Here is a 26,398-nt window from a genome sequence, read left to right as displayed (position 1 = left end):
TGCTGAGGGGTGAGAGTGATCCCCTGTGCCTGAGCCTGCTGAGGGGTGAGAGTGATCCCCTGTGCCTGGGCCTGCTCAGGGGTGAGAGTGATCCCCTGTGCCTGAGCCTGCTGAGGGGTGAGAGTGATCCCCAGTGCTTGGGCCTGCTCAGGAGTGAGAGTGATCCCCAGTGCCTGAACCTGCTGAGGGGTGAGAGTGATCCCCAGTGCCTGAGCCTGCTGAGGGGTGAGAGTAATTCCCTGGGCCTGGGCCTGCTCAGGGGTGAGAGTGATCCCCAGTGCCTGGGCCTGCTGAGAGCTGAGAGTCATCCCCAGTTCCTGGGCCTGCTGGGGGGTGAGAGTGATCCCCCGGGCCTGGGCCTGCTGGGGGCTGAGAGTCATCCCCAGTGCTTGGGCTTGTTGGGGTGTGAGAGTGATCCCCAGTGCCTTGGCCTGCTCAGGGGTGAGAGTGATCCCCAGTGCCTGGGCCTCCTGAGGGGTGAGAGTGGGCCCCTGTGTCTGTGCCTGCTCATCAGTGAGGGTGATCCCCAGTTCCTGGGCCTGCTGAGGGCTGAGAGTCATCCCCAGTTCCTGGGCCTGCTGGGGGGTGAGAGTGATCCCCCGGGCCTGGGCCTGCTGGGGGCTGAGAGTCATCCCCAGTGCTTGGGCTTGTTGGGGCGTGAGAGTGATCCCCAGTGCCTTGGCCTGCTCAGGAGTGAGAGTGATCCCTAGTGCCTGGGCCTGCTGGGGGGTGAGAGTGATCCCCTGTGCCTGGACTTGCTGAGGGATGAGAGTCATACCCAGTGCCTGGGCCTGCTGAGGGGTGAGAGTGATCCCCAGTGCTTGGGCCTGCTGGGTGTTGAGAGTCATCCCCAGTGCCTGGGCCTGTTGGGGGGTGAGAGTGATCCCCTGTGCCTGGCCCTGCTCAGGGGTGAGTGTCATCCCCAGTTCCTGGGCCTGCTGGGGGCTGAGATTCATCCCCAGTACCTGGGCCTGTTTAGGGGTGAGAGTCATCCCCAGTGCCTGGGCCTGCTGAGGGGTGAGGGTGAACCCCAGGTACTGGGCCTGTTGAGGGGTGAGAGTCATCCCCAGTGCCTGGGCCTGTTGAGGGGTGAGAGTCATCCCCAGGGCCTGGGCCTGCTGGGGGGTGAGAGTCATCCCCAGTGCCTGGGCCTGCTCAGGGGTAAAAGTGATCCCCTGTACCTGGGCCTGCTGGGGGGTGAGAGTGATCCCCAGTGCCTGGGCCTGTTGAGGGGTGAGAGTCATCCCCAGTGCCTGGGCCTGCTTGGGGGTGAGAGTGATCCCCTGTGCCTGGGCCTGTTCAGGGGTGAGCGTGATCCCCAGTGCCTGGGCCTGCTGAGGGGTGAGAGTGATCCCCTGTGCCTGGGCCTGCTCATCAGTGAGGGTGAACCCCAGTTCCTGGGCCTGCTGAGGGGTGACAGTGATGCCCAGTGCCTTGGCCTCCTCAGTGGTGAGACTCATCCCCAGTGCCTGGGCCTGTTGAGGAGTTAGAGTGAGGAACCTTGTGGGATACTGTCCAGAAACTGGAAGGGCCTCAGGTGAGGGTGATTTTGTGGAGGGAGGAGTGGTTGGTATAGGCTGCTTTCCATCAGCAAGAATGTCTAATGCCTTAAGATGCCCATGGAAGTCTTTTCTTTGGTGTAACTGGTATGCTGCTTTCGGTATGGTCTTCCACCGGGGAGACAATGTCATTGAAGTTTGGCTGAACATCTTTTCTTGTTCTTCGGAGTTTTTCTCATTAATCTTCATCTGATCTTTTGTTTTTTTCTGCCTCTGCCTTTCATGGTCCTCTACATTTCTCCTTGGCTCTTGCTTCTCCTCTTTCTCCCAATTTATTTCCAGCTCCTGATGTCTCATTTCCTTCTGAACATGCCTCTTCTGCTGTCCCTTCTCCTTCTCCAGGGGCACCGCTTGTTTTTCCATTTTTCGGTTCCATGCTTCCAGCTGCTGCTGTTTTGACTTCTGATAATCTTCTTCCTCTTCTCTTTGTGTTTGCTCCTCTTGTTCAGTCTGCTTTTGCATCCTCTGTTTCTGCTGTTCCTTCCACATTTCCTCTTCCTGCCACTGTTTCTGCTTCTGTTGTCCTTGCTTTCCTTCCTTCATCTGGAGCCATGACTCTTCCTCCTGCAGTTTTTTATTTATCATCTCATAGCCCTTCTTCCAAAAACTCCCTTCTTGCAACTGGTGTTTGAGACCCTTACCAAATATTTTTTCTTGACCTTCTTGCAAATGTTCCTCCCGCCTATGTTTTTCCTTTTCCTTGGGGTCTCTCCCTACTGTTGAGGCTACTGGAGCATTTCTTTCCCCTTCTATTTCAGTCAAGATCATTTGTATCAAATTGTCAGTTAGTGGGTCCATGCTCTTAGATGACAGTAATGTGCTAATTTCAGTCTTTGCCCTAATGGGCTTCTGAAAATGCAATCCTGGCATAATTGAGACTTCTTTTTTTCGTTTCATAAGTTTCTCTCCAACTTGTCCTGCACTTTTTATATCTTTGTATTTCCTCAAGGTTTTTGTCACAGTTTCAGCCACATTTTGGAAATATTCCTCTATTTTTGCCTTTATGATTCCTAATTTTTCAACCTCTGCCGTTTTTAATAATAACTCCTCTTTTGGCACAGTCTTTTTATCCAAAGGCTTTCCTATGTTATCAATTTTCTCTTTTAGGAAAGCCATTACGGCTTTTTGAAATTCTTCTAGGTTACTCTCTTCACTTTTACCGTCTGGACTTCCTAGAGCTCTGGTAGATTCTGAAGTCTCTTCTGCTACCCTAGATTTTGGCTTCACAAGTCCGTGAGACTTGACTTTCTTGGTGAGGACTAATATGTCCTCTTCGGTTTTTCTCTGTTTGCTTGTGGTGGTTTCTGAAGTGACGTGGTGTTTCTTTCCTTTTGTTTTCACTTTCTCAGAGGAATAACCAAGTTGGGTGAACCCAAATTGCTCTGCTTGGCCACTCATCTCACTTTTGCTCTCTTTGTCCATTGACTCAGTTGTGGGTTCCTCTTCATTCTCTGAAGAAATCTGGCTTTTGTCATGTGAATACTCAGGCTTGAGCTTCCTGAATTGTTCCCATATACTACTTGTTCCACTTCTGCCACCTTGGCTTTTTGTGTCAGTAGAAGGGTAATCAGCAGGGACATGTTGACTTCTTGAATCAGTGGATGACTTTGATTTGTCTTCGGAAATGGATTTTATTTCTTTTCTCTTCTTTTCTAGTGACTGTAGCTCCAAATGGTAATCAAGTTTGGTCTCTGAGTCTTTCTCTTTACCTTTATCATCACTCACATTTAATCCAGAGGTCTCATGCATATATGGGCCTTTAGTTTGCTGTTTTTTCTGTGATTGATACTGGTCAGTCCCATCTTTCTGATAGACATCACTTTTCTTCAGTGATATCTTATCTTCAGTGATATCTTCAGAAGACTTTTTTGGTTTTTTTTCAAGTAAAGGATATCGCTCTTCAATTAAATCTGGAGTCATTTCAACTGGGGCTGTATATGAAATAGCTGAGTCCCACTTGATCCCCAAGCCTTTGGTCCCTTTTGTTTGGGTCCCATCTATAATATTTTCAAATTCTTTAACCAAAATATCATCCATACTGTTTTCTGTGTCAGCTTTGCTACTGGATGATTGTGAAGAAAGCTCAGGCAACACTTTCAAGGTTGATGTGGGTAATGCTATACCTACTTGGGGTTCTAAAATACCTTTGGACCGAATAAATTGTTCATATTTTTCTTCTGCATCTTGAAGTTTCTGCTGAAGCATTTCATTTTTTTCACTGAGCTCTTGCATTATCTTCAGGGAGAGCTCTTTTTCTTTTTCACTTGTCTCACTTATATACATATTGGCACTCTGGAGGTTAGAAACTTTTAGTTCATCATTTAGTGTACTCAAAGCTTTGGAAAGGTTTATTATCGTTGATGATATATATTTAATAGCATTGTTTTCCAATTTATTGAACATCGTAGTGTTTATGAGTTCCTGTAGCATATCTTGGATTTCTGAAACCTTTGTATTTGTTGCAAATTCATCACTAATTATCTGATCTGGTCTTAAAGCATGAGCTGTTGCAGGTCGCTTTATAACTCTTTCTTTCCAAGATTTCCATAGAGTACCTCTAGATGCTAAAGGAAAAAAACCCATAAAACATAAAATAATGAGATGGCATTTCTTGTTCTGTGTTGTGCTCTATCTATGCTAAAGCCTAAGGAATTTAGCCAAAATTTATAGATAGCTATAGGATAAAGATTCATCAGAAAGCCGTGGCTCCCATGGGGCACCTGACTGTAGAGCATGTGACTTGATCTTGGAGCTGTGAGTTTGAGCCCCACATTAGGTGTAGCAACTACTTAAAAATAAAATCATAAAAAAAAAAAAGCTTTGCCTCCAAATTAAATAGTACTTTATTTATTTATTTTAAAGATTTTATTTATTTATTTGACAGAGAGAGACACAGTGAGAGCGGGAACACAAGCAGCGGAAGTGGGAGAGGGAGAAGCAGGCTTCCCGCCAAGCAGGGAGCCCAATGCGGGGCTTGATCCCAGGACCCTGGGATCATGACCTGAGCCGAAGGCAGATGCTTAACCGACTGAGCCACCCAGGCACCCCTAAATAGTATTATTTTTAAAAGAGTAACTCTTCCCACAATCACCTAGAACTTTTGCTTCCAAACTAGTCTTTATTCTTTATTTGTAATCTCAATTTACCTTCAGTTACAAGTTTGGGATTAGATATAACAAAACTTTCCTTTGGCTTTGATTATGCTTGGTGCTTTCCATTTTCTTTCTTGGCTTTCTGCCTTTCTTTTCTCACTTTTCTGAATCACACTTAATCTTAGTTCTTTCAGAAGAGTCAAAAAAGAGCAGACAAAAGTCAAACATTTGAAGGGATTTCTAGAATGGCTGAATGAGAAACTAAGCACATTTCCCCCCCAAAAAAGCAATGATAAAGCTTGACAAAGCTGCCCAAACCAACCATTTTAGGACTTTGGAAATTGACCAAAGCTAGACAACAATTTGGTAAGCATTAATTCAAGAAAAATTACTAAACTTCAGTAAGAACAGTGGAAGTCTGTGATATTTTAGCCTGGAGCTTCTTCTGTCTCTAACTCCCCCCCCCCCCCCCCCCAGTGGCCTGAGGGTTCTACTAAAGTGAGGCAGGCTGTGAAGTTTGACAGCTCTACCGCCTAAGGGGCTGACTTGATCTGGAATAAAGCAGGGAAAAAAACATGCTTAGGGGCACTGTCTAAAACAATACTTCCTTAACCCATACACAGACCCATTACTGAATCAATCTGGATCACTTAATGATGGGCCAATTATTGACCACTAAGCTATGCTGACCCAAAGGTGACCCCTAGGAATTCAGGCCTTAAAATAAAAACAAAATGAAAAAAGAATAAAAGAATAACTGAGCAGAAATATCAGTGACTACACGTTGTTGGGGAGACAGACTCCACTGAATTAGTCCAGGGAAGTCACTAAAAAGCAAACCAAAAAAGGGACCAAAAAAAGCCCTGGAGGTTATAGGGAAAATCAGAGTCTAAAGTTGCTATAGGGGGCACCTGGGTGGCTCAGTCGGTTGAGCGTCTGCCTTTGGCCCCGATTGTGATCACAGGGTCCTGAGATTGAGCCCTGCGTTGGGCTCCCTGCTCAGCGGGGACCCTGCTTCTCCCTCTGCCCCGCCCCCCATGCTCTCTCTCTCAAATAAATAAATAAAAATCTAAAAAAATAAAAAAAAAGGTTGCTATAATATGTTATTTAAAATGTCCAGTTTTTTTAGGTGGGGGAGGGGCAGAGGGAGAGGGAGAGAGAATCTCAAGCAGGCTCCCTGTCCAGTGTGGAGCCCAGTGTGGGGCTTGATCTCACAACCCTGAGATCATGACCTGAGCTGAAATCAAGAGTCAGATGCTTAATTGACTGAGCCACCCAGGTGCCCCTAAAATGTCCAGTTTTTAACATAAAAGGATCATGCAGAGAAACAGAAAAGTATAACCTGTACATGGGATAAAATCAGTCAATAGAAATTGTCTCAGGGATTGGCAGGGGAGCAGATGTTGCACTTATCAGAAAAAGACTTTGAAAGAAGAATTATAACTATGTTCAAAGAACTAAAGGAAGCCAAATTTTAAAATAAAGGAAAAATACAATGACAATTATCATCAAATAGAGCATATCAATAAAGAGATGGAAATTAGAAAAACCAAGTGGAAAATATAGACTTGCAAAGTACAATAACTGAAATGAAAAATTTACCAAAAGGGCCCAACAGTAGATTTGAAATGACAGAAGAAAATAACCAGCAAATTTGACACTAGGTTAGTAGAGATTGTCTAATCTGAAGAACTGGGAGGAAAAAGAATAAAAAAAAAAATGAAAAAAGCCTCAGAGACCTGTGGGACACCATCAAACGTGCCATTGTAAAAGTGATAGAGGTCCCAGAAGAAGAGGAGATAGAGAGGGACATTAAAAATATTGAGGAAGTGGGGGCTCCTGGGTGGCTCAGTCTGTTAAGCGTCTGCCTTCAGCTCAGGTCATGATCTCAGAATCCTGGGATTGAGCCCTGTGTCAGACTCCCAACTCAGGGGGGCCATTTGCTTCTACCTCTCCCTCTACTCTCCCTCTGCCCTCCCTACCCCACTCATGCTCTCTCTCTCAAATATATAAATAAAATCTTAAAAAATATATTGAAGAAATAATAATGGCCAAATTATCTCAAACTTGATGAAAAACAATCTACACATTAAAGAAGCTCATTGAACTCTAAGTAAGATAAACATAAAAAGATCCATACCTAGATACATCATATTCAAACTGTTGAAAGCTACACAATGAGTCTTTAAAGCAAAAAGAAAAAAATGACTTATCACAATCAAAGGAGACTCAAAACTCAAAGTACAGGGGAACCATAGTAAATTTAATAGCTTACTACTTATTAGAAACAATAGAGGCCAGAAGACAGAGAGATGACAAATTCAAAGCGCTGAAAGAATAATTCTGCTAACCAAGAATTCTATATCCAGGGAAACTACTCTTCAAAAAATGAAGGTAAACCATCCATTCCCTGAAATAACACTCTTCCCAAAGTAGCATGCACATGCAACTCTCATAACCATCCTCATTACATGTATCTTTTAACACTTCTCTAAATGCATTACAGAATTTCTATTACATCCATTCCCTGAAACAACACTCTTTTCAAAGTAGTATGCACATACAATTCTTGTAACCATCCTTATTACATGTGTGGGTTTTTTTTTTTTTTTTTAAAGATTTTATTTATTTGACAGAGAGAGACACAGCGAGAGAGGGAACACAAGCAGGGGGAGTGGGAGAGGGAGAAGCAGGCTCCCCACAGAGCAGGGAGCCCGATGTGGGACTCGATCCCAGGACCCTGGGATCATGACCTGAGCCGAAGGCAGTCGCTCAACCGACTGAGCCACCCAGGTGCCCATTACATGTGTTTTTAAACAGTTCTCTAAATATATTACAGTATTCACTGAAATAACACTCCTGCAAAGGAACTTGCAGTGAACACTCATATATCCATAGTTAATGCATGTGTTTTAAACACTTCTCTAAATGTGGTACAGAATGTCTATTACATCCATTCCCTGAAATAACTCTTTTCAAAGTACCATACATGTACAATTATTTTTTTAAATGAAGGTAAGAAATAAGACATACAGATGACAACTAAGGATATGAAAAGATGCTCAGTATTGTCTGTCATTTGAGAATTGCAAACTGGTGCAGCCTTTCTGGAAAACAGTATAGAAGTTCCTCAAAAAGTTAAAAATAGAACTACCCTACAACCCAGCAATTGCACTACCAGGCACTTAATCAAAGGATACAAAAAATAGTGATTTGAGGGGGTACATTTGAGGGGGGTACATCGCAGCATTATCAACAATAGCCAAATTATGGAAAGAGTCCAAATATCCATCAACTGATGAATGGATAAAGAAGATGTGGTATATATATATATATATATATATGTATGTATACAATGGAATATTACTCAGCCATCAAAAAGAATGAAATCTTGCCATTTGCAATGATGTGGATGGAGCCAAAATGTATTATGCTAAGCGAAATAAGTTAGTCAGAGAAAGAAAAGTACCATATGATTTCACTTATATGTGGAATTTAGGAAATAAAACAGATGAACATAGGGAAAGGAAGAAAAGAAAAAGAGAGGGAGGCAAACCCATAAGAGACTATTAACTATGGAGAACAAACTGAGAGTTGCTGGAGGGGAGGTGGGCAGGGGATGGGCTAAACAGGTGATGGGGATTAAGGAGGGCACTTTTTGTGATGATCACTTGGGTGCTATATGTTATATTTAGTGGTGAATCACTAAATTCTACTTTAAAAAAAAAATTTTTTTTTAAAGATTTTATTTATTTATTTGACAGAGAGAGACATAGCGAGAGCAGGAACACAAGCAGGGGGAGTGGGAGAGGGAGAAGCAGGCTTCCCGCAGAGCAGGGAGCCCGATGTGGGACTCGATCCCAGGACCCTGGGATCATGACCTGAGCCGAAGGCAGACGCTTAATGACTGAGCCACCCAGGCACCCAAATCACTAAATTCTACTTCTGAAACCAATATTGCACTGTGGGTTAACTAACTAGAATTTAATTAAAAACTTGAAACAAAAAAAAGAGAGAGAGAATTGCAAATTACGAGGTACTGTTACACATATATGAAAATGGCTAGAATCCAAAAAACTGATAATGCCAAATGCTAACAAGGACATGGAGTGACAGGAAATCTTGTTTGTTGCTGGTGGGAATGAAAAATGACATAGCTACTTGGGAAGACAGTTTGGCAGTTTTTTACAAAGTTACTTATGAAGTAATGTAGTCTTATCGTATGATCTAGCAATCATGCTCCTAGGCATTTACCTAATTAATTTGAAAACTTATGTCTATGAGAATGTTTATATATAGCAGCTTTATTCTTAATCACCAAAACTTGGAAGCAGTCAAGTGTCCTTCAGTAGGTAGATAAACAAACTGGTGAATCTATACAATGGAATATTATTCAGCAGTAAAAAGAAATAAGCTATTAAGCCACAAAAAGATAGGGAGGAACCTTAAATGTGTATTGCTAAGTGATAGAAGCCAGTGTGAAAAAGCTACATACTGCATGATTCCAATTATATGGCATTCTTGAAAAGTCAAAAGTATGGAGACATTAAAAAAATCAGTAGTTATCAGGAGTTTGGGGAGAAAGGGGAAGGATTAATAGGTGAAACACAGGGGATTTTTAGGATGGAGAAACTATTCCATATGATACTGTAATGGTGGATACATGACAATATACATTTGTCAAATCCCATAGAACTCTATAGCTCAAAGAGTGAAACTTCATGAATGCAAAATTTTTTTTTAATTTTTTTTTTTGGTTTTAATTTATTTATTTGAGAGAGAGAGACAGAGCTAGTGAGAGAGAGCAGAAGTGGGGAGGAGAGGGAGAAGCAGGCTCCCTGCAGAGCAAGGAGCCTGATGTGGGACTCGATCTGAGGACCCCAGGATCATGACCTGAACTGAAGGCAGATGCTTAACTGACTGAGCCACCCAGGTGCCCTGAATGCAAAAATTTTTAAATACCCATTTAGGAGGTCAGGGGATCCCAGGAAAGAATGTAGATTGTGATAAGAGAGTCTAACTGTATAAGAAATGTATGACACAACCTCACTGAAAGGAATGAGGGGGAGGGGAGAGTGCTGACCTAAGTAACTGGAAATGGAGTTTGTAAGACTGCAGGCAAAGGGAACTGCGTGTAAGTACTGTACCCTAGTTGATAAGTTATTCCTCACTGGGGTATGGGTTAATAATTCTGATACTGCTATGCATGTATACTGGAATTGAACAATTAAGTAAAACAGATGGTAGGAGGAAGTTTCTCATTGAGTTGTAATTTATAGATAAGCAAGGGGAAGAAACTAAAATGATCCATGTGTGTGATAATGAATTAGAGTTAGAGAAATCAGTATGAACTTATGTTTAAAGTGTTAGATTTGATTGATTGATTGATTGATTGATTTATAGATATGGGTATACACATTGGGTCTATACACAAACATTTTTTTTTGCTCTGTCAGATGAGAGAACTGAACAGAAATGATACCCCAGTAGCAATGAGCACTCCTAGCAACCAGACTTTGCTTTTTAATACTATTCTCCACTAAAAGGAACCAGAAATCCTTGGAGAAATGGCAGATTCTAGGATTGGGGCAGGACATATTTGAGATGAACCTGAAGCATCTTGTAGTGCCAGAAAGTAGGGAAGTGCCAAAAAAATAAAAAAGAAAAACCACACTGATGGGGTTATGTTAAAGGGGCACAGGAACCAAGTGAAAGAGGTCCCAATGGCCAAAACTAGAACAGCTTGAGCAAGAAAATAAAGTAGAATTGGATTATAACTCAAAGTACAAAATATCTGTTGAGTTCATTTTGATATAAATAATTGAGTAAATTAATAAACAAGGAAGAAGAGATAAACTCTAGTGCATAAAAACTCCAAATAATTTATGTAGATATTCATCCTAAAAGAAAGGGAGCATAACTCCCCATTCCTTACATGTGGGCTGCACATACAGACTTACTTTTAAAAAGCACAGCATGGAAAATGAGGAAAAAGAGTAAGTTTACAGTGGAGAAACCTGACAAGCACTACTTTAGCTAGGTAATCAAGGTCAACATTAAGTCATCAATCATTTGATAGTATGTGCCCTTGAAATTATATGATGACAATGGTACTTTACCTCTGTGATCTTTCCTCTCAGAACCCATAACCCCAGGGTAAACATGAGAAAAAACATCAAATTCCAACAGGGGAGCCTCTTATAATATATCTGACTGGTACTCCTCAAGCCTGTCAGGAACATCAAACAGGAGGAAAAGTCTGAGAAACTGTCACAGCCAAGAAAGCCTAAGGAGACATGACAACAATGTAATCAGGTACCCGGATGGGATCCTGAAACAACACAAGGACATTAGGTAAAAACGAGGAATTATGACTTCAGTCCAAAATTATGGACTTTAGTTAATAATGTGTCAATACTGGTTTGTTGATTGTAACAAATGAATCATACTAATGTAATATATTAATAATAAGAGAAACTCTGAAGAGATATATGGAATTCTCTGTATTATTTTCTCAATTTTTCTCTAAATCTAAAACTGCCTTAAAAAAAATGAAAGTGAAATAAAGACATTCCCAGATAAGCTAAGAGGGAAAGAATGCTTCTAGTAGACTGCCTTACAAGGAATATAAAGAAGTCCTTCAGACTGAAAGGAAATGATACCAGAGGATAACTCAAATTCACACAAAGAAATAAAGAACACCAGTATATGTAGGTAAAAATAAAAGAAAGTAAAAATATTTTTTCTTTTTCCTCTCTTAACTGATTAAAAAGACAATCTATAAAACAATAATTATGAAACTATATTGTTGGGCTTAGAAACATAAAAATGTAATATATATGACAAAGCACAAAGGAGGGGAAGAGAATGGAGCTATTGAAGCAAAGATTCTATATTTTGCTGGTATTAAGTTAGTACTAATCTTAAATAAATTATGATAATTTATGATGTATACTGCAATCCTTTAGAGCAGCTACTAAGGAAGTTACTCCAAAAATATAGGGGGAAAATGGAATTGAAATTGGACACTAAAAAATATTTGTTTAACACCGAAGGTAGTAGAAGAAGAACAGGGGAACAAAAGAGATGAGACATGAGAAACAAACAAAAACGTGGCAGGTATAAATCCAACCATATTAATAATTACATTAAATATTAATGAATCAAGCACTCCAATCATAAGTCAAAGATTGCCAAATTTTATGTGTGTGTAGGTGTTATGTGTGTGTGTGTGTATATATATATATATATATATATATATTTAAAAGCTGACAAGATCCAACTATAAGCAACACATCTTTGATTCAACCTTGCAAACAGTAACCGCAGGGGAGCTGGAGATAATATACTTATATCAAACATAATAGACTTTTTTTTAAAAAAGATTTTTATTTATTTATTAGAGAGAGAATGAGAGACAGAGAGCATGAGAGGGAGGAGGGTCAGAGGGAGAAGCAGACTCCCTGCCGAGCAGGGAGCCCAATGTGGGACTCGATCCTGGGACTCCAGGATCATGACCTGAGCCGAAGGCAGTCGCTTAACCAACTGAGCCACCCAGGCGCCCCTCAAACATAATAGACTTTAAGACAAAAAATGTTTCTAGAGACAAAGAGGGACATTTTATAATAAGAAGAAGGTCAGTTCATCAGGAAGCTATCACAATTGTAAACATATATGCACCTAATAACAGAGACTTAAAATATAGGAAGCAAAAACTGACAGAATTAAAGAGAGAAATAGACAACTCAATAATAATAGTTGGAAAGTTCAATATCCCACTCTCAATAATAGAACAACTAGACAGAAAATCAGTAAGGATATATATAGAAGACTAAAACAACAATATAAATCAATTATAGAACACTCCACCCAACAACAGCTAAATATATATTCTTTTCAAGCACACACGGAACATTCTCCAGGATAGACCATATGGTAAGCTATAAAGCAAGTCACAATGAATTTAAAAGGATTGAAAGAATACAAAGTACATTCCCCAAAATACTTTGTAATGGGTAGTTAGATAATATATAATTTCCTAGTGGTTCTGCTTCTCTGGTTCAACACTGACTGATACAAGTTTTTAATACAACACTAAAACCATGATCCATAAAAGAAAACATTGATAAATTGATTTGACTTCATCAAAATCCAACACCATTGAGCTTCAAAGACCCCACTTAAGAAAGTGAAAAGACAAACCACAGATTGAGAGAAAATATTTGAAAATCACATTTCTTTTTTTCTTAAGATTTTATCTATTTGGGGTGCCTCCCTCTGCTTGTGTTCCTTCTCTTGCTGTGTCTCTCTGTCAAATAAATAAATAAAATCTTTTTAAAAAAAGATTTTATTTATTTGAGAGAGAGGGAGAATGAGCAAGAGAGTGAGAACACAAGCAGTGGGAGGAGCAGAGGGGGAGGGAGAAACAGGCTACCCATTGAGCAGGGAGCCAGATGCAGGGCTCAATCCCAGGATCCTGGGATCACGACCCAAGCCTAAGGCAGATGCTTAACAAACTGAGCCACCCAGGCACCCTGAAAATCACATTTCTGATAAAGGACTTGTATCCAGAATACATAAAGGACTCTTAAAACTCAATAATAAAATGGGTAAATATTTGAATAATCATTTCATCAAAATAAATATGAGTGGCTAATAAGCACCTGAAAAGATGCTCGACATCATTAGTCTTTAGGGAAATGCCATTTAAAACCACAGTGGGATACCACTTCACACATCTTAGTAAGGTTATACTAAAAAAGACCATAACAAGTATTGCTGAGAATGTGGAGAAACTGGAACCTTAATACATTGCTGATGGGAATATAAAATAGCGCTGTCACTTGGGCAATAAGTTAACAATTTCTTAAAAAGTTAAGCATAAACTTACCATCAATTCATAAATGACCCAGAAATTCTACTCCTGGGTATCTACCCAAAAGAAATGAAAACATATGTCCACACAAAGACTTATACATGTGTGTTCATATCAGCATTATTCATAAAAGTGAAATGTAGAAACATTCCAATGTCCATGAACTGGTGAGTAGGTAAACAAAATGTGGTATATGCAAACAGTGAGATACAATTGGTAATAGAAAGAAACTACTAATACATTCTATAACATGGCTGAATCTCAAAATCATTATGTTAAATAAAAGAAACCAGATATTTAAAAAAAAACCACATATAATATGATTCCATCTTATGAAACATCCAAAAAAGGCAAACCTATTGAAACAGAAAATAGATTGGTGCATGTCTGGGACTGGGGTGGGAAGGAGGATTGACTGCAAATGGGCATAAGGGATCTTTTTGGGATGAAGGAAATGTTCTAAAATTGAATTGTGGTGAGTTACACAACTCTAAATTTATTAAAAGTCATTGAATTGTACACTTAACATATATGAGTTTTATGGTATGTAAATTGTACCTTAATAAAGCCATTATTTAGAAAAAGTCAAATCTGTTTCCAATGTCTTAAAGCACCCTTACTTATTTTTTTCTTTTGTCTCTTCTTTTCTTCAAGCAAAGATACACTAATTCTACTCAGTATCTTGACGTTGTTCTCAATAGCTTTGAATGTTTCTGGTAAAAACTCCATTTGTGCTATCCAGTGGTGGTGTTCCTCAATACCAACTGCAGTCATCTCAGACAAAATGGCATCTTGAAGAGAGTAAAAAAATACTTCTGTGCAGAAAAATAATTATAACCATATAGGCTTATAATATTGGCCAAATACTCCATATTGTAGTATTAGGGAATGTAGATATCTCACACTTATTGCTATTCTGAAGCTTTTCTCTATGAAGAAATGAAAAAGGAAGAGACTTGGAATAGAAAGCTGAACAATAAATCTTGGACATGAAAATACTCTGGTATCTAAAAATGTGAGCATGTGTTTTAATATTGAGGAACTAAACCCAATTAACTCCTTTCATAAGTTATCTAGTATTTTAAAACCCTCATTACATGTTATTTCTTGCAACTTAATGACATCCCCTTTTTGTATTCTAAGCTTATTCATTCTTTCATTTAACCAATGTCTCCTTTGTCATGTATTGTTCTAGATACTGAGGATACAGCACTAAATAAAACAAATTCCCTGACTTCATACTGCTTGCATTCTAGTGAAAGGAGACAGACAAAAATTAGTTGTGTAGTATGTCAGATGGTAAGAAATGCTACAGACAAAAATAAAGAGTAAAGAGTAATGGACAGTGCCCAGGAGTAGGGAATGGAGATAGTCAGAGAACACATCATTTTAAAGTGAGATATAAGCAGAGAATGAGCCACGTGGCTACTTGTGGACAATGTTCCAGGCAAAGGGACAGCAAGCACAAAGATACTGGGCAGGGGCATGCTGGCTTGCTTGAAGAAAAGCAAGGAGCCCAGAATAGCTGGCATTAAGTGAGCAGGACTATATTTTTCTCATTTTATTCTTACTGAAACAGTGGATAACTGTTTTCTCAATAACCTCATTAGTCTTCTTTAATCTGATTAATCCTTTAAAATTTATAGATCCTATTCTCTAGCTTTTTCATTAACCTAATGGTTTTTCTTTGAACCACCTCTGGAAACTTACTCCATTCTTCCAACCAGGCCAGGATGTACACAAGAGTCTTTTCTCTAATTTCAGCATTCTTAGCATAAGTAACTATTTTCTCCAGGAAATTTCCTCTCCGTTTCTTATATTCTGTAAGGGATATTTTTCTTCCAGAGTGCACATTCTCATCAAGAGTGTAGCGATTTATTATCCGCTGCACATTGAGCATTATGTCAGTCAGCTGCATGTTAATGTCCTGTAAGAATAAGAAGGGGGATATATTAATAAATTCTCAGTTTGTTGACATAATTAAACATCTGTTCATAAAAACTCTCAACAAAGTGGGTTTAGAGGGAACATATCTCAACATAATAAAAGCCATATATGAAAAACCCACAGCTGGGGCACCTGGGTGGCTCAGTTGGTTAGGCGACTGCCTTCAGCTCAGGTCATGATCCTGGAATCCTGGGATCGAGTACCACAGCGGGCTCCCTGCTCAGCGGGGAGTCTGCTTCTCCCTCTGACCCTCCTCCCTCTCATGCTCTCTGTCTCTCATTCTCTCTCTCAAATAAATAAATAAAATCTTGAAAAAAAACCTCACAGCTAACATTATACTCCATAGTGAAAAACTGAGAGCTTTTCCTTTAAGATCGGGAATAAGACAAAGATGTCCACTCTCACCGCTTTTATTCAACAAAGTTCTGGAAGTCCTAGCCACAGCAGTCAGACAAGAAAAAGAAATGACGCATCTATATTGGTCAGGAAGAAATTAGACTGTCAGTATTTGCAGATGACATGATACTATATATAGAAAACCTTAAGACTCCACCAAAAAAAAAAAAAAAACTATTAGAAGTACTAAATGAATTGAGTAAAGTTGCAGGATACAAAATTAATACCCAGAAAATGGTAGCATTTCTATAGACTAATAATGAAGTAGCAGAAAGAGAGATTAAGAAAATAATCCCATTTACAATTGTACCAAAAAGAATAAAACACCTATGAATAAACTTAACCAAAGAGGTGAAAGACCTGTACTCTGAAAACTTTAAAACATTCATGAAATAAATTGATGGCACAAATAAATGGAAAGATATTCCATGTTCATGTATAGGAAGAATTAATATTGTTAAAATGTCCATACTATACAAGCAATCTACAGATTCAATTCAATCCCTATCAAAATACCAATAGCATTTTTCACAGAACCAGAACAAATAATACTAAAATTTGTATGCAACCACAAAAGACCCGACATAACCAAAGCAATCTTGAGAAGGAAGAACAAAGCAGGGGGTAAATTTTCAGATTTTAAGTTATACTATAAAGCTGTAGTGGGGCACCTGGGTGGCTCAGTCAGTTAAGTGTCTGCCTTCGGCTCAGGTCATGATCCCAGGGTCCTGGGATTGAGCCCCGCAACGGGCTCCCCACTGAGCATGGAGCCCTCTTCTCCCTCTCCCTCCACTGTTCCCCCTGCTTGTGCTCTCTCGCTGTCTCTCTCTCTCAAATAAATAAAAAATTTAAAAAGATTTTATTTATTGGGGCGCCTGGGTGGCTCACTCGGTTAAGCGGCTGCCTTCGGCTCAGGTCATGATCCCTGGGTCCTGGGATTGAGCCCCACGTCCGGCTCCCTGCTCAGCAGAGAGCCTGCTTCTCCCTCTCTGCCTGCCTCCCTGCCTACTTGTGCTTTCTCTCTGTGTCAAATAAATAAATAAAATCTTAAAAAAAAAAAAAGATTTTATTTATTTATTTATTTATTTATTTATTTGACAGAGAGAGAGATAGCCAGAGCATGAGCATAAGGAGTAGGAGAGGGAGAAGCAGGCTTCCTGCCAAGCAGGGAGCCTCATGTGGGACTGGATCCCAGGACCCTGGGATCATGACCTAGGCTGAAGGCAGATGCCTAATGACTAAGCCACCCAGGCGCCCCTCAAATAAATAAATAAAATAAAAAAAATAAAGCTGTAGTAATCAAAATGGTATGGTGCTGGAACAAAAATAGACACATGGGTCAATGGGACAGTATAGAGAGCCCAGAAATAAACCCACAAATATATGGTCAATTATCTTTGACACAGTGAGAAAGAATATGCAATGGGAAAAGACAGTCTCTTCAACAAATGGATTTGTATCAACCTACATTTGTAGCTTTCACTCTTATTTTAATTCTACATGTAGGTGTAAGCCTCTGTCTACTTCTTTATTATGTCTTCTAGTGAAGTTTGACCTAGAATTTACAAACTGAAATACTTGTTATTAGAAATTACTTTCCTAAAAAAAAAAAAAGAAATTACTTTCCCTTTATTTACCCTCACACTTGTATTAATTATTTAAAGTATGAGTATAGATATTTTATCTTTGAATTTCATCCCAGGAATGAAAGGGATGTTAAAATATTTTAAAAGGGCACAGTGAATATGATAGATAATGAACCACCACTCCACCTTTTCCAACTTTATTACTCTTTCAATTTGGTTTCAGACAAACAGCTCTTTCTATACTCCTTACAATAAGAGTAAGATTTGGATTTTTGCAAACCCATCATGGAAAAGGAATAATCAGATATTTAGGTGCTGGAAATATTGCAACAGATGATGCAAAAGAATGAAAGGAAGGGAGGGAGGGAGGGAGGAAGGGAGGGAGGGAGGGAGGGGAGGAAGATGCAATTGCAGCAAATAATTGAAGTCAGGAACACAGGATAGTGGAGACAAAGTTTGATAAGCCAAGTGATGAAAAACTAACACTACAAGCTAACCCATAGCACAGTGGTGAAGGAAAAAAACAATACCAAGTCCTCATAAATTCTTCCAGAAAACTAAAGAGGCAGTAGCAGTTCCTAATTCATTCTTTGAGGCCATTACCCTGATACCAAGGCCAGATAAAGACACTACAAAAAGAACAAATGAACAAACGAAAGGAAAGAAAGAAAGAGAAGAAAAGAAAAGGAAAGAAAGAAAGAAAGAAAAGGAAGGGAAGAAAGAAAGAGAGAGAGAGAGGAAGAAAGAAAACTATAGACCAACATCCCTGGTGAATATTGACGTAAAAATCCTCAACAAAATACTCTCAAACAGAATTCAACAGCACATTAAAAGGATTATACATTATGGGTAAGTGGGATTTTTTTCCCGGAATGTAAGAATGGTTCAACATATGAAAGCCAATCAATGAAATATACCAAATTAACAGAATCCTAGGAAAAACACCACATGATCATTTCAATTGATGCAGAAAAAGCATTTGACAAAATATAACACCTTTTCATGATAAAAGCATACAAAAAACATGGAATAGATAGAAACTTCCTGAACATGATAAAAAATATATATGAAAAATCTAGAGGGGCACCTGGGTGGCTTAGTCGGTTAAGTGCCTGACTCTTGGTTTTGGCTCGGGTCATGATCTCAGGGTCCTAGGATTGAGCCCCATGTTGGGCTCCCTGCTCAGCGGGGAGTCTGCTTGTCTCCCTCTCTCTGCCCCTCCCCATACTCAAATAAATAAATATATATTTTTTAAAAGCCAAAGAAAAATCCAGAGGTAATATTCTCGATAGTGAAAGACTGAAAGGTTTTCCTCTAAAGTCAGGAACAAGGCAAGGATGCCCACTTTCACCACTTCTAGTCAACATATTACTCTAAGTTTTAGCAAAGAACAATTAGGCAAGAAAAAGAAATAATAAAAAACATCCAAATTGGAACGGAGGAAATAAAATTGTATCTGTTTTCAGATGATATAATCTTATATGTAGAAAACCCTAAAGATTACACACATGAAAAAACTGTTAGGGCGTGAATTGAATGTGTAGGTTGCTCTGGGTAACATAGACATTTTAACAATATTTGTTCTTCCAATCCATGAAGCATAGAATGTTTTTCCATTTCTTTGTGTCACTCTAAACTTCTTTCATAAATGTTCTATAGTTTTCAGAGTACAGATCCCTTACCTCTTTGGTTAGGTTTATTCCTGGGTATCTTATGGTATTTGGTGCAATTGTAAATGGGATTGATACCTTAATTTCTCTTTCTCCTGTCTCAGTGTATAGAAATGCAACTGATTTCTATGCATTGATTTTATATCCTGCCACTTTGCTGAATTCCTGTATGAGATCTAGCAATTTTTGGGTGGAGTCTTTTGGGTTTTCCACATAGAGTATCATGTCATCTGTGAAGATTGAGAGTTTGACTACTTCTTTGCCAATTTGGATGCCTTTTATTTCTTTTTGTTGTCTGACTGCTGAGTACTATGTTGAACAGCAGTGGTGAGAGTGGACATCCCTGTCATGTTCCTGACAGCAGAAAAGCTCTCAGTTTTTCCCCATTGAGAATGATTTTTGCTGTGTGCTTTTTGTATATGGCTTTTATTTTATTTTAAAGTTTTATTTATTTATTTGACACAGAGAGAGATAGCGAGAGTAGGAACACAAGAAGGGGGGGAGAGGGAGAAGCAGGCTTCCCGCTGAGCAGGGATCCCGATGCGGGACTCAATCCCAGGACCCTGGGATCATGACCTGAGCCGAAGGCAGATGCCTAACCATCTGAGCCACCCAGGTGCCCCTGTATATGGCTTTTATGATATTGAGGTATGTTCCCTCTATCCCTACACTGCAGAGAGTTTTCTTTTCTTTTTTTTTTTTTTTTTAAGATTTTATTTATTTATTTGACAGAGAGAGACACAGCGAGAGAGGGAACACAAGCAGGGGGAGTGGGAGAGGGAGAAGCAGGCTTCCTGCAGAGCAGGGAGCCCGATGCGGGGCCCGATCCCAGAACCCTGGGACCATGACCTGAGCCGAAGGCAGACGCTTAACGACTGAGCCACCCAGGCACCCACTGCAGAGAGTTTTAATAGAGAAAGGATGCTGTATTTTTTCAAATGTCCATCAACAGATGAATGGATAAAGATGTGATATATATATATATATATATATATATATATATATATATATATATATACCCCCGCATCGGGCCCCCTGCTCAGCGAGGAGCCTGCTTCTCCCTGCTTGTGCTCTTTCTCTCTGTCAAATAAATAAATAAAATCTTGGGGAAAAAAATCTTACCATTTACAATGATGTGGATGGAACTAGAGGGTATTATGCTAAGTGAAATAAGTTAATCAGAGAAAGACAATTATATGATTTCACTCATATGTGGAATTTAAGAAACAGAACAGTATCACAGGGGAAGGGAGGGAAAAATAAAATAAGATGAAATCAGGGAGGGAGACAAACCATAAGAGACTCTTAACTATAGGAAACAAACCGAGGGTTGCTGGAGGGGAGGTGGTTGGGGGGTATGGGGTAACTGGGTGATGGGCATTAAGGAAGGCATGTGATGTAATGAGCACTGGGTGTTACATGCAAATGATGAATCACTGAACTCCTGAAACTAATAATACACTATAAGTTAATTAATTGAATTTAAGTAAAGTAAAATTAAAAAATAAATAAAATGCAAATTATCTAGAGGGGGAAAAAACTGTTAGAACTAGTAAATGAATTCAGCTAAAGTTGTGGGACATGAAATCACACCCAAAAATCAATTGTGTTGTTATACACCAAAAATGAACAATCTGAAAAGGAAATTAAGAAAACAAATCCATTTACAATAGTATCAAAAGAATAAAATACTAGGAATAAACTTAACCAAGGAGGTGGAAGACTTGTACACTTATAATTTTCACTACAAAATGTTCAGAAGAAATTAAACACAAATAAGTGGAAAGACATTCCATGTTCATGGAATGGAAGACTTAATATTGTTAAGACATCAATACTACCAAAACTGATCTACAGATTTAATGCAATCCCTATTAAAATTCCAATAGTATTTTTTGCAAAAGTAGAAAAATCCATTCTAAAATTCATATGGAGTCTCAAGGTACCCTGAATACCCAAAATAGTCTTGAGAAAGAAGAATAAAATTGGAAAGCACACACTTCTCATTTTTAAATCCTAGTACAAAAGCAATGGTAATTAAAACAGAATACTGACAGAAAGATAGATATATAGACCAAAAGAACAGAGTAGAGTGCCCAGAAATAAACTTCTGCATATATGGTCAAATGGTTTTTTAAAAAATATTTATTTATCCATTTGAGAGAGAGAGAAAGAGAGCAGGGGGAGTGGCAGAGGGAAATGGAGAGAGAGAATCCCAAGCAGACTCCCTGCTGAGCTCAGAGCCTGACACAGAGCTCGATCCCACCACCCCAAGATCATGACCTGAGCCAAAATCAAGAGTTGGATGCTCAACTGACTAAGCGACCATGTGCCCCTCAAATGATTTTTGATAAGGGTGCCAAGACCATTCAATGGGGAAAAAGCAGTCTTTCAACAAATAGTGTCGGGAAAACTGGAGATCCATGCAAAAGGATGAAGTTGGACCATTACCTTACAGCATATACAAAAATTAACTCAGAGTGGGTAAAAAAAACTAAGCATAAGACCTAAAGTTATAAAGCAGAAGAAAACGTACAGGGAAAATCTTCATGATACTGGATTTGGCAATGACTTCTTGGATTTGACACCAAAACTACAGGCAACAAAAGTAAAAATAAATTGGGCTAAATCAAATGTAAAGCTTTTGTGCATCAAAGGACACAGTCAACAGATTGAAAAGGCAACCTATGGAATGGAAGAAAATATTTGCAAGTCATATCTCTGATAAGGGGTTAATATCCATAATACATAAGGAACTCCTACAACTCAACATTAAAAAAAATAATGACTCAATTTGAAAATGGGCAAAGGATTTAACGATTTATTTTAGAGAGGGGGGAACGGTCAGAAAGAGTCTCAAGCAGACTCTTCTGAGTCCAGAGCCCGACACATGGCTCAATCCTGAAATCACAACCTGAGCTGAAACCAAGTGTTGGATGTTTAACCAACTGTGCCACTCAGGCATCCCAAAAATGGGCAAAGGATGTAAATAAACATTCAGAAATGATATACAAATGGCTGATGAGCATATGAAAAGAAGCTTAACATCATAATCTTTAAGGAAATGCAAATCAAAACTACAATGAGATATCACATCATACCCGTTAGGATGGCTACTATTAAAAAAATAATAATACAGAAAATAATAAAGGTTGATGAGGATGTAAAAAATTGGAACTCTTGTGTACTGTTGGTGGGAATATAAAATGGTGCAGCTACTATGGAAAACAGTATGGTGGTTCCTCAAAAAATTAAAAATTAAATTACCATATGATCCAACAATTCCACTCTAGGTATATAAAGAATTTAAAGCAGGGATTTGAACAAATGTTTGTCCTCCTATGTTCATCGCAGCATTACTCACAGTAGCATAGAGGTGGAAGCAACCCAAGGGCCCAGTGATTAATGAATGGATAAACAAAATATGATATATACACACAATGATAAAGAGAATTTACAAAAAATGTATAGTTAGCATCATACTTAATGGTGAAAGTCTAAAGTGCTCTAAGGATTCTGCTCTAATCACTTATATTCAACATTATAAAAGGTCCTACCTATTGCAATAAGGAAAGAAAAGGAAATAAAAGAATAAAGATTGGAAAGGGAGAAATAAAATGGTTTTTATTTACAGACAAAAATATTGTTTATGTAAAAACTCCCAAAGAATCTACAAAAATGATAATGAATCTATCATTAACATGTTCACAGGATAGGAGACCAGTATACAAAAATCAAAACTGTAGGGGCACCTGGGTGGTGCAGTTGGTTGAGAATCTGACTCTTGGCTTTGGCTCAGGTCGTGATCTCATGGGTTGTGGGATCAAGCCCTGACTGAGTTGGGCTCTGTACTCAGCAGGGAGTCTGCTTGAGATTCTCTCTGTCCCTCTTCCTCTACCCCTCCTGCTGGTGCTCTCTCTCTCTAAAATAAATAAATCTTTAAAAAAAAATCAAAACTGTATTTCTATAAGGTAGCAATAAATTGGAAATTGAAATTTAGTAAAACTACCATTTGCAATTATACTAAAAACATGAAATATGTAGGTATAAATCTAACAAAATAATAATAGTTAAGCCACTTAAGATAATAGTTTGGCAATTTCTTGTAAATGTATGGTTCCATATGACTATACCATTGCTAGGTATTCACTCAAGAGAAATGAAAACTTATGTTTATACAAGAATTAATGCATGAATGTTTGTAGTGACTTTATTCATAATTGCTCCAAACTGGAAACAACCCAAATATCCTTCAACTGCTAAATGAATATTTTATGCTAAAACAGATTCAGATGACTACATAGGGTGATTCGATTTATAAGGCATTCAAGAAAGGGAAAACTATAGGCACAGAAAACTAATGTCTGTCAGGGGTGGGGGAGGGGCTGACAACAAAAGGGCACAGGAGAATTTTTTGAGGAGATTTTAAATATGGATTTTGGTGGTTACACATCTGTATGCCTTTGTCAAAACTCCCAGAACAAGACACCAAAAGGGTGAATTTTATTATCCATGAATTTTACCTTAATTTAAAAAAATTATCCAATTAAAAAAAATGTACAAGAAGTAAAATCAGACTATCTGGATTTGATTCCATATAACAACTATGACTTTAAGGCAAGCCTCAAAAATCTCATTTTTCTCATCTGTGAAATAGGATTAAGAATAATACCTATTCATATTGGATTATCATGGGGATTAAATGAGATGATCTATAGATAAAATTTTACCATAGGTAACATGGTAAACATTATAAATATTACTGGTTATTAAGTACTTACTATGTGCCACAGGGGTCAAAGATTCAAAGTAGGAGAGTGGGTAGAGGAATCACCGTAATTTGAGCATCTTATCTAAAGCAGGATAGAACCTGAGATGCAGGTGAAAGCCAAATGAACACTTATGTATCCATTGTCCAGCTGAAGAAACAATATTTTTAAAGGCTCCTGTGCCCCCTGTATCAACAGTATATACCCTTTCCTAATGCCCAGAGATAACTACTATCCCGAATTTTATCTATACTTTTAATACTGTAATAGACTTAATGATGACCCTCCCCCAAAGGTATCAGGTCATAGTCCCTGGAATGTGCAAAATGTTACTTCACATGGAAAAACAGCCGTTGCAGATGTGATTAAATTAATGATCTTGAGGTGGAGAGATTGTTTTTTAATTGTCTCAGTGAGCTCTATTGCAATCACAAGTGTCCTTCTAAGAGGGAGGCAGAAGTTGAGACTATACAGACACATACAGAGAAGGCTCAATGTGAAGATGGGGCAGAGAGAGATGTGAAGCTGCCGGCCTTGAAGACTGGAGTGATGCAGCCACAGCCAGGGAATGCTGGCAGCCACCAGAAGCTAAAAGAAGCAAGGAATGGATTCTGTCTGAGGGAGAGTCCATAGAGAATGCAACCCTGCTGACATCTTGATTTCAGCCCAGTGACCCACATTTCAGACATCCGATCTTCTAGTACAGTGAGAGAATGAAGGTCTGTTGTTTTATACCACCCTGGTTGTAGAAATTTGTTTTAGCAGAGAGAAACCAGAGTATGTTACCCCAAAATATACCTCTTTGACATAAAAACTATTGAACCGAAGGCAAATAAGAAGCAGCAAATGCAGGAAAACCTCACTCTACCCTACTTCTTTTCTGCCTAATGGCAGGATAAAACTCTTTGTATTGAAGACAGATTTATCAACACCAAAGGAATCTGCAAATAAGCCTGGCTCCATTAGTTTTCTCCCATACCTTCCCATAGTTCGCTGCCATTGCTTTCCTTTGTCTTGTCATTTCTCCGCAGATTTGTTATTCTTTGTTGAAGATGCTATTATAAGCCACTTTGAGTTACTCTTTGTTTAGGTTTCTTCTATATGCTGTGTACTACACTTGTTAATAAACTGTTATTCTTTTGTTAATCTGTCTTTTCAAGAGTCCTAGCTGAAAACCTAAAATGGATAGTTTTGCCTCCCCTACAGCAGACACACACGCACATATCTCTAGACAATAGAGTGTAGTTTTGACTGTTCTTTTGAATCATTCTCTATATATTTCTGTAACTTGCTTTTTTCCCTCAACATTGTATTTTCAAGTTTATCTATGTTGAAGTGTATATCTATACTTCATTAATTTTCACTGATTCTGGGTTTTTAAAATATTTTACTTATTTATTTGACAGAGAGAAAGAGAGAGCAAGAGAGGGGACACAAGCAGGGGGAGTGGGAGAGGGAGAAGCAGGCTTCCCGCGGAGCAGGGAGCCCGATGTGGGACTCGATCCCAGGACCCTGGGATCATGACCTGAGCCGAAGGCAGACGCTTAACGACTGAGCCACCCAGGCGCCCCTCACTGATTCTGTTTTTTATTGTGCAAATACACTTATTTACTTATCCATGCCTGTATTGATTTGTTACCAGTATTTTGCTTTTATAAATGATGATACAGACATTTCTGAACATTCCTCCTGGTGCATATATGCCAGAGTTTTTCTAGAGCTGTGCTATATGGAGCTACTGAGCAACTGTAACAAGGCAAGTGTGACAGGAAATACATTTTAAATTAAATTAAACAAATTTAAATTTAAAAACTAACATGTTATACATTTATTGGAAAAATTTTAGGTTTGGAAGAACTTGATATGTGGATCTACTTTTTCAACTATAAATCTTATGAAATCTAAATATAGACCAACTATTTCTAATGAAAATTTACCATGCAATTTGAGATGTACTATAAGTACAAAATACATGCTAGATTTCAAAGACTTAGTAATGAAAACAACATATATCTCATTACTAATTTTTACATTAATTAAATGTTGAAATGAGGGACGCCTGGGTGGCTCAGTCGGTTAAGCGGCTGCCTTCGGCCCAGGTCATGATCCCAGGGTCCTGGGATCGAGTCCCACATCGGGCTCCTTGCTCAGCAGGGAACCTGCTTCTCCCTCTCTCTCCCTCTGCTTGTGCTCTCTCTGTCAAATAAATAAAATCTTTAAAAAAATAAAAATAAAAATAAAATAAATGTTGAAATGATAGTATTTGGGATAAAATAAATTATTAATCTTACCTTTATCTCCTTAGTTTTTATATTGTGGTTTCTAGGAAATGTTTAAAATATTTTGTTTTAAATTCCAGTATAAATAACATACACTGTTATGTTAGTTTCAGGTGTACAATATAGTGATTCAACAATTCCATACATCACCCACTGCTCATCGTGACAAGTATACTCCTTAATCCCCATAGCCTATTTTACCTACCCCCCCCCCCAACCATCAGT

The 26,398-nt window shown here is 38.8% G+C and overlaps 2 protein-coding genes across 2 annotated transcripts in view; one reads left to right on the top strand and one right to left on the bottom strand.

Annotated features, from left to right (window-relative positions):
* LARP4 (La ribonucleoprotein 4) overlaps nucleotides 1-26,398 on the top strand; it is a 204,937-nt gene that overhangs the window by 72,456 nt on the left and 106,083 nt on the right. The gene's annotated exons all lie outside the window — the stretch shown is intronic.
* FAM186A (family with sequence similarity 186 member A) overlaps nucleotides 1-26,398 on the bottom strand; it is a 76,195-nt gene that overhangs the window by 17,620 nt on the left and 32,177 nt on the right. The window contains exons 3-5 of the mRNA XM_035002902.1: nucleotides 15,237-15,453; nucleotides 14,147-14,317; nucleotides 1-4,123 (exon numbers count right to left, since the gene is read on the bottom strand). The exon at nucleotides 1-4,123 is cut by the window's left edge and continues 235 nt beyond it. Of these exons, the coding sequence (XP_034858793.1) occupies nucleotides 1-4,123; nucleotides 14,147-14,317; nucleotides 15,237-15,453 (4,511 nt within the window). The remainder of the gene's footprint in view (nucleotides 4,124-14,146; nucleotides 14,318-15,236; nucleotides 15,454-26,398) is intronic.

The sequence above is a fragment of the Mirounga leonina genome, unplaced genomic scaffold (assembly GCF_011800145.1).
Source record: "Mirounga leonina isolate KUSES-001 unplaced genomic scaffold, KU_Mleo_1.0 Mir_126, whole genome shotgun sequence".
Classification (NCBI taxonomy): domain Eukaryota; kingdom Metazoa; phylum Chordata; class Mammalia; order Carnivora; family Phocidae; genus Mirounga; species Mirounga leonina.
Note: the sequence above shows the minus strand (reverse complement) of the source record. Positions and strands in the feature narration are given on the sequence as shown.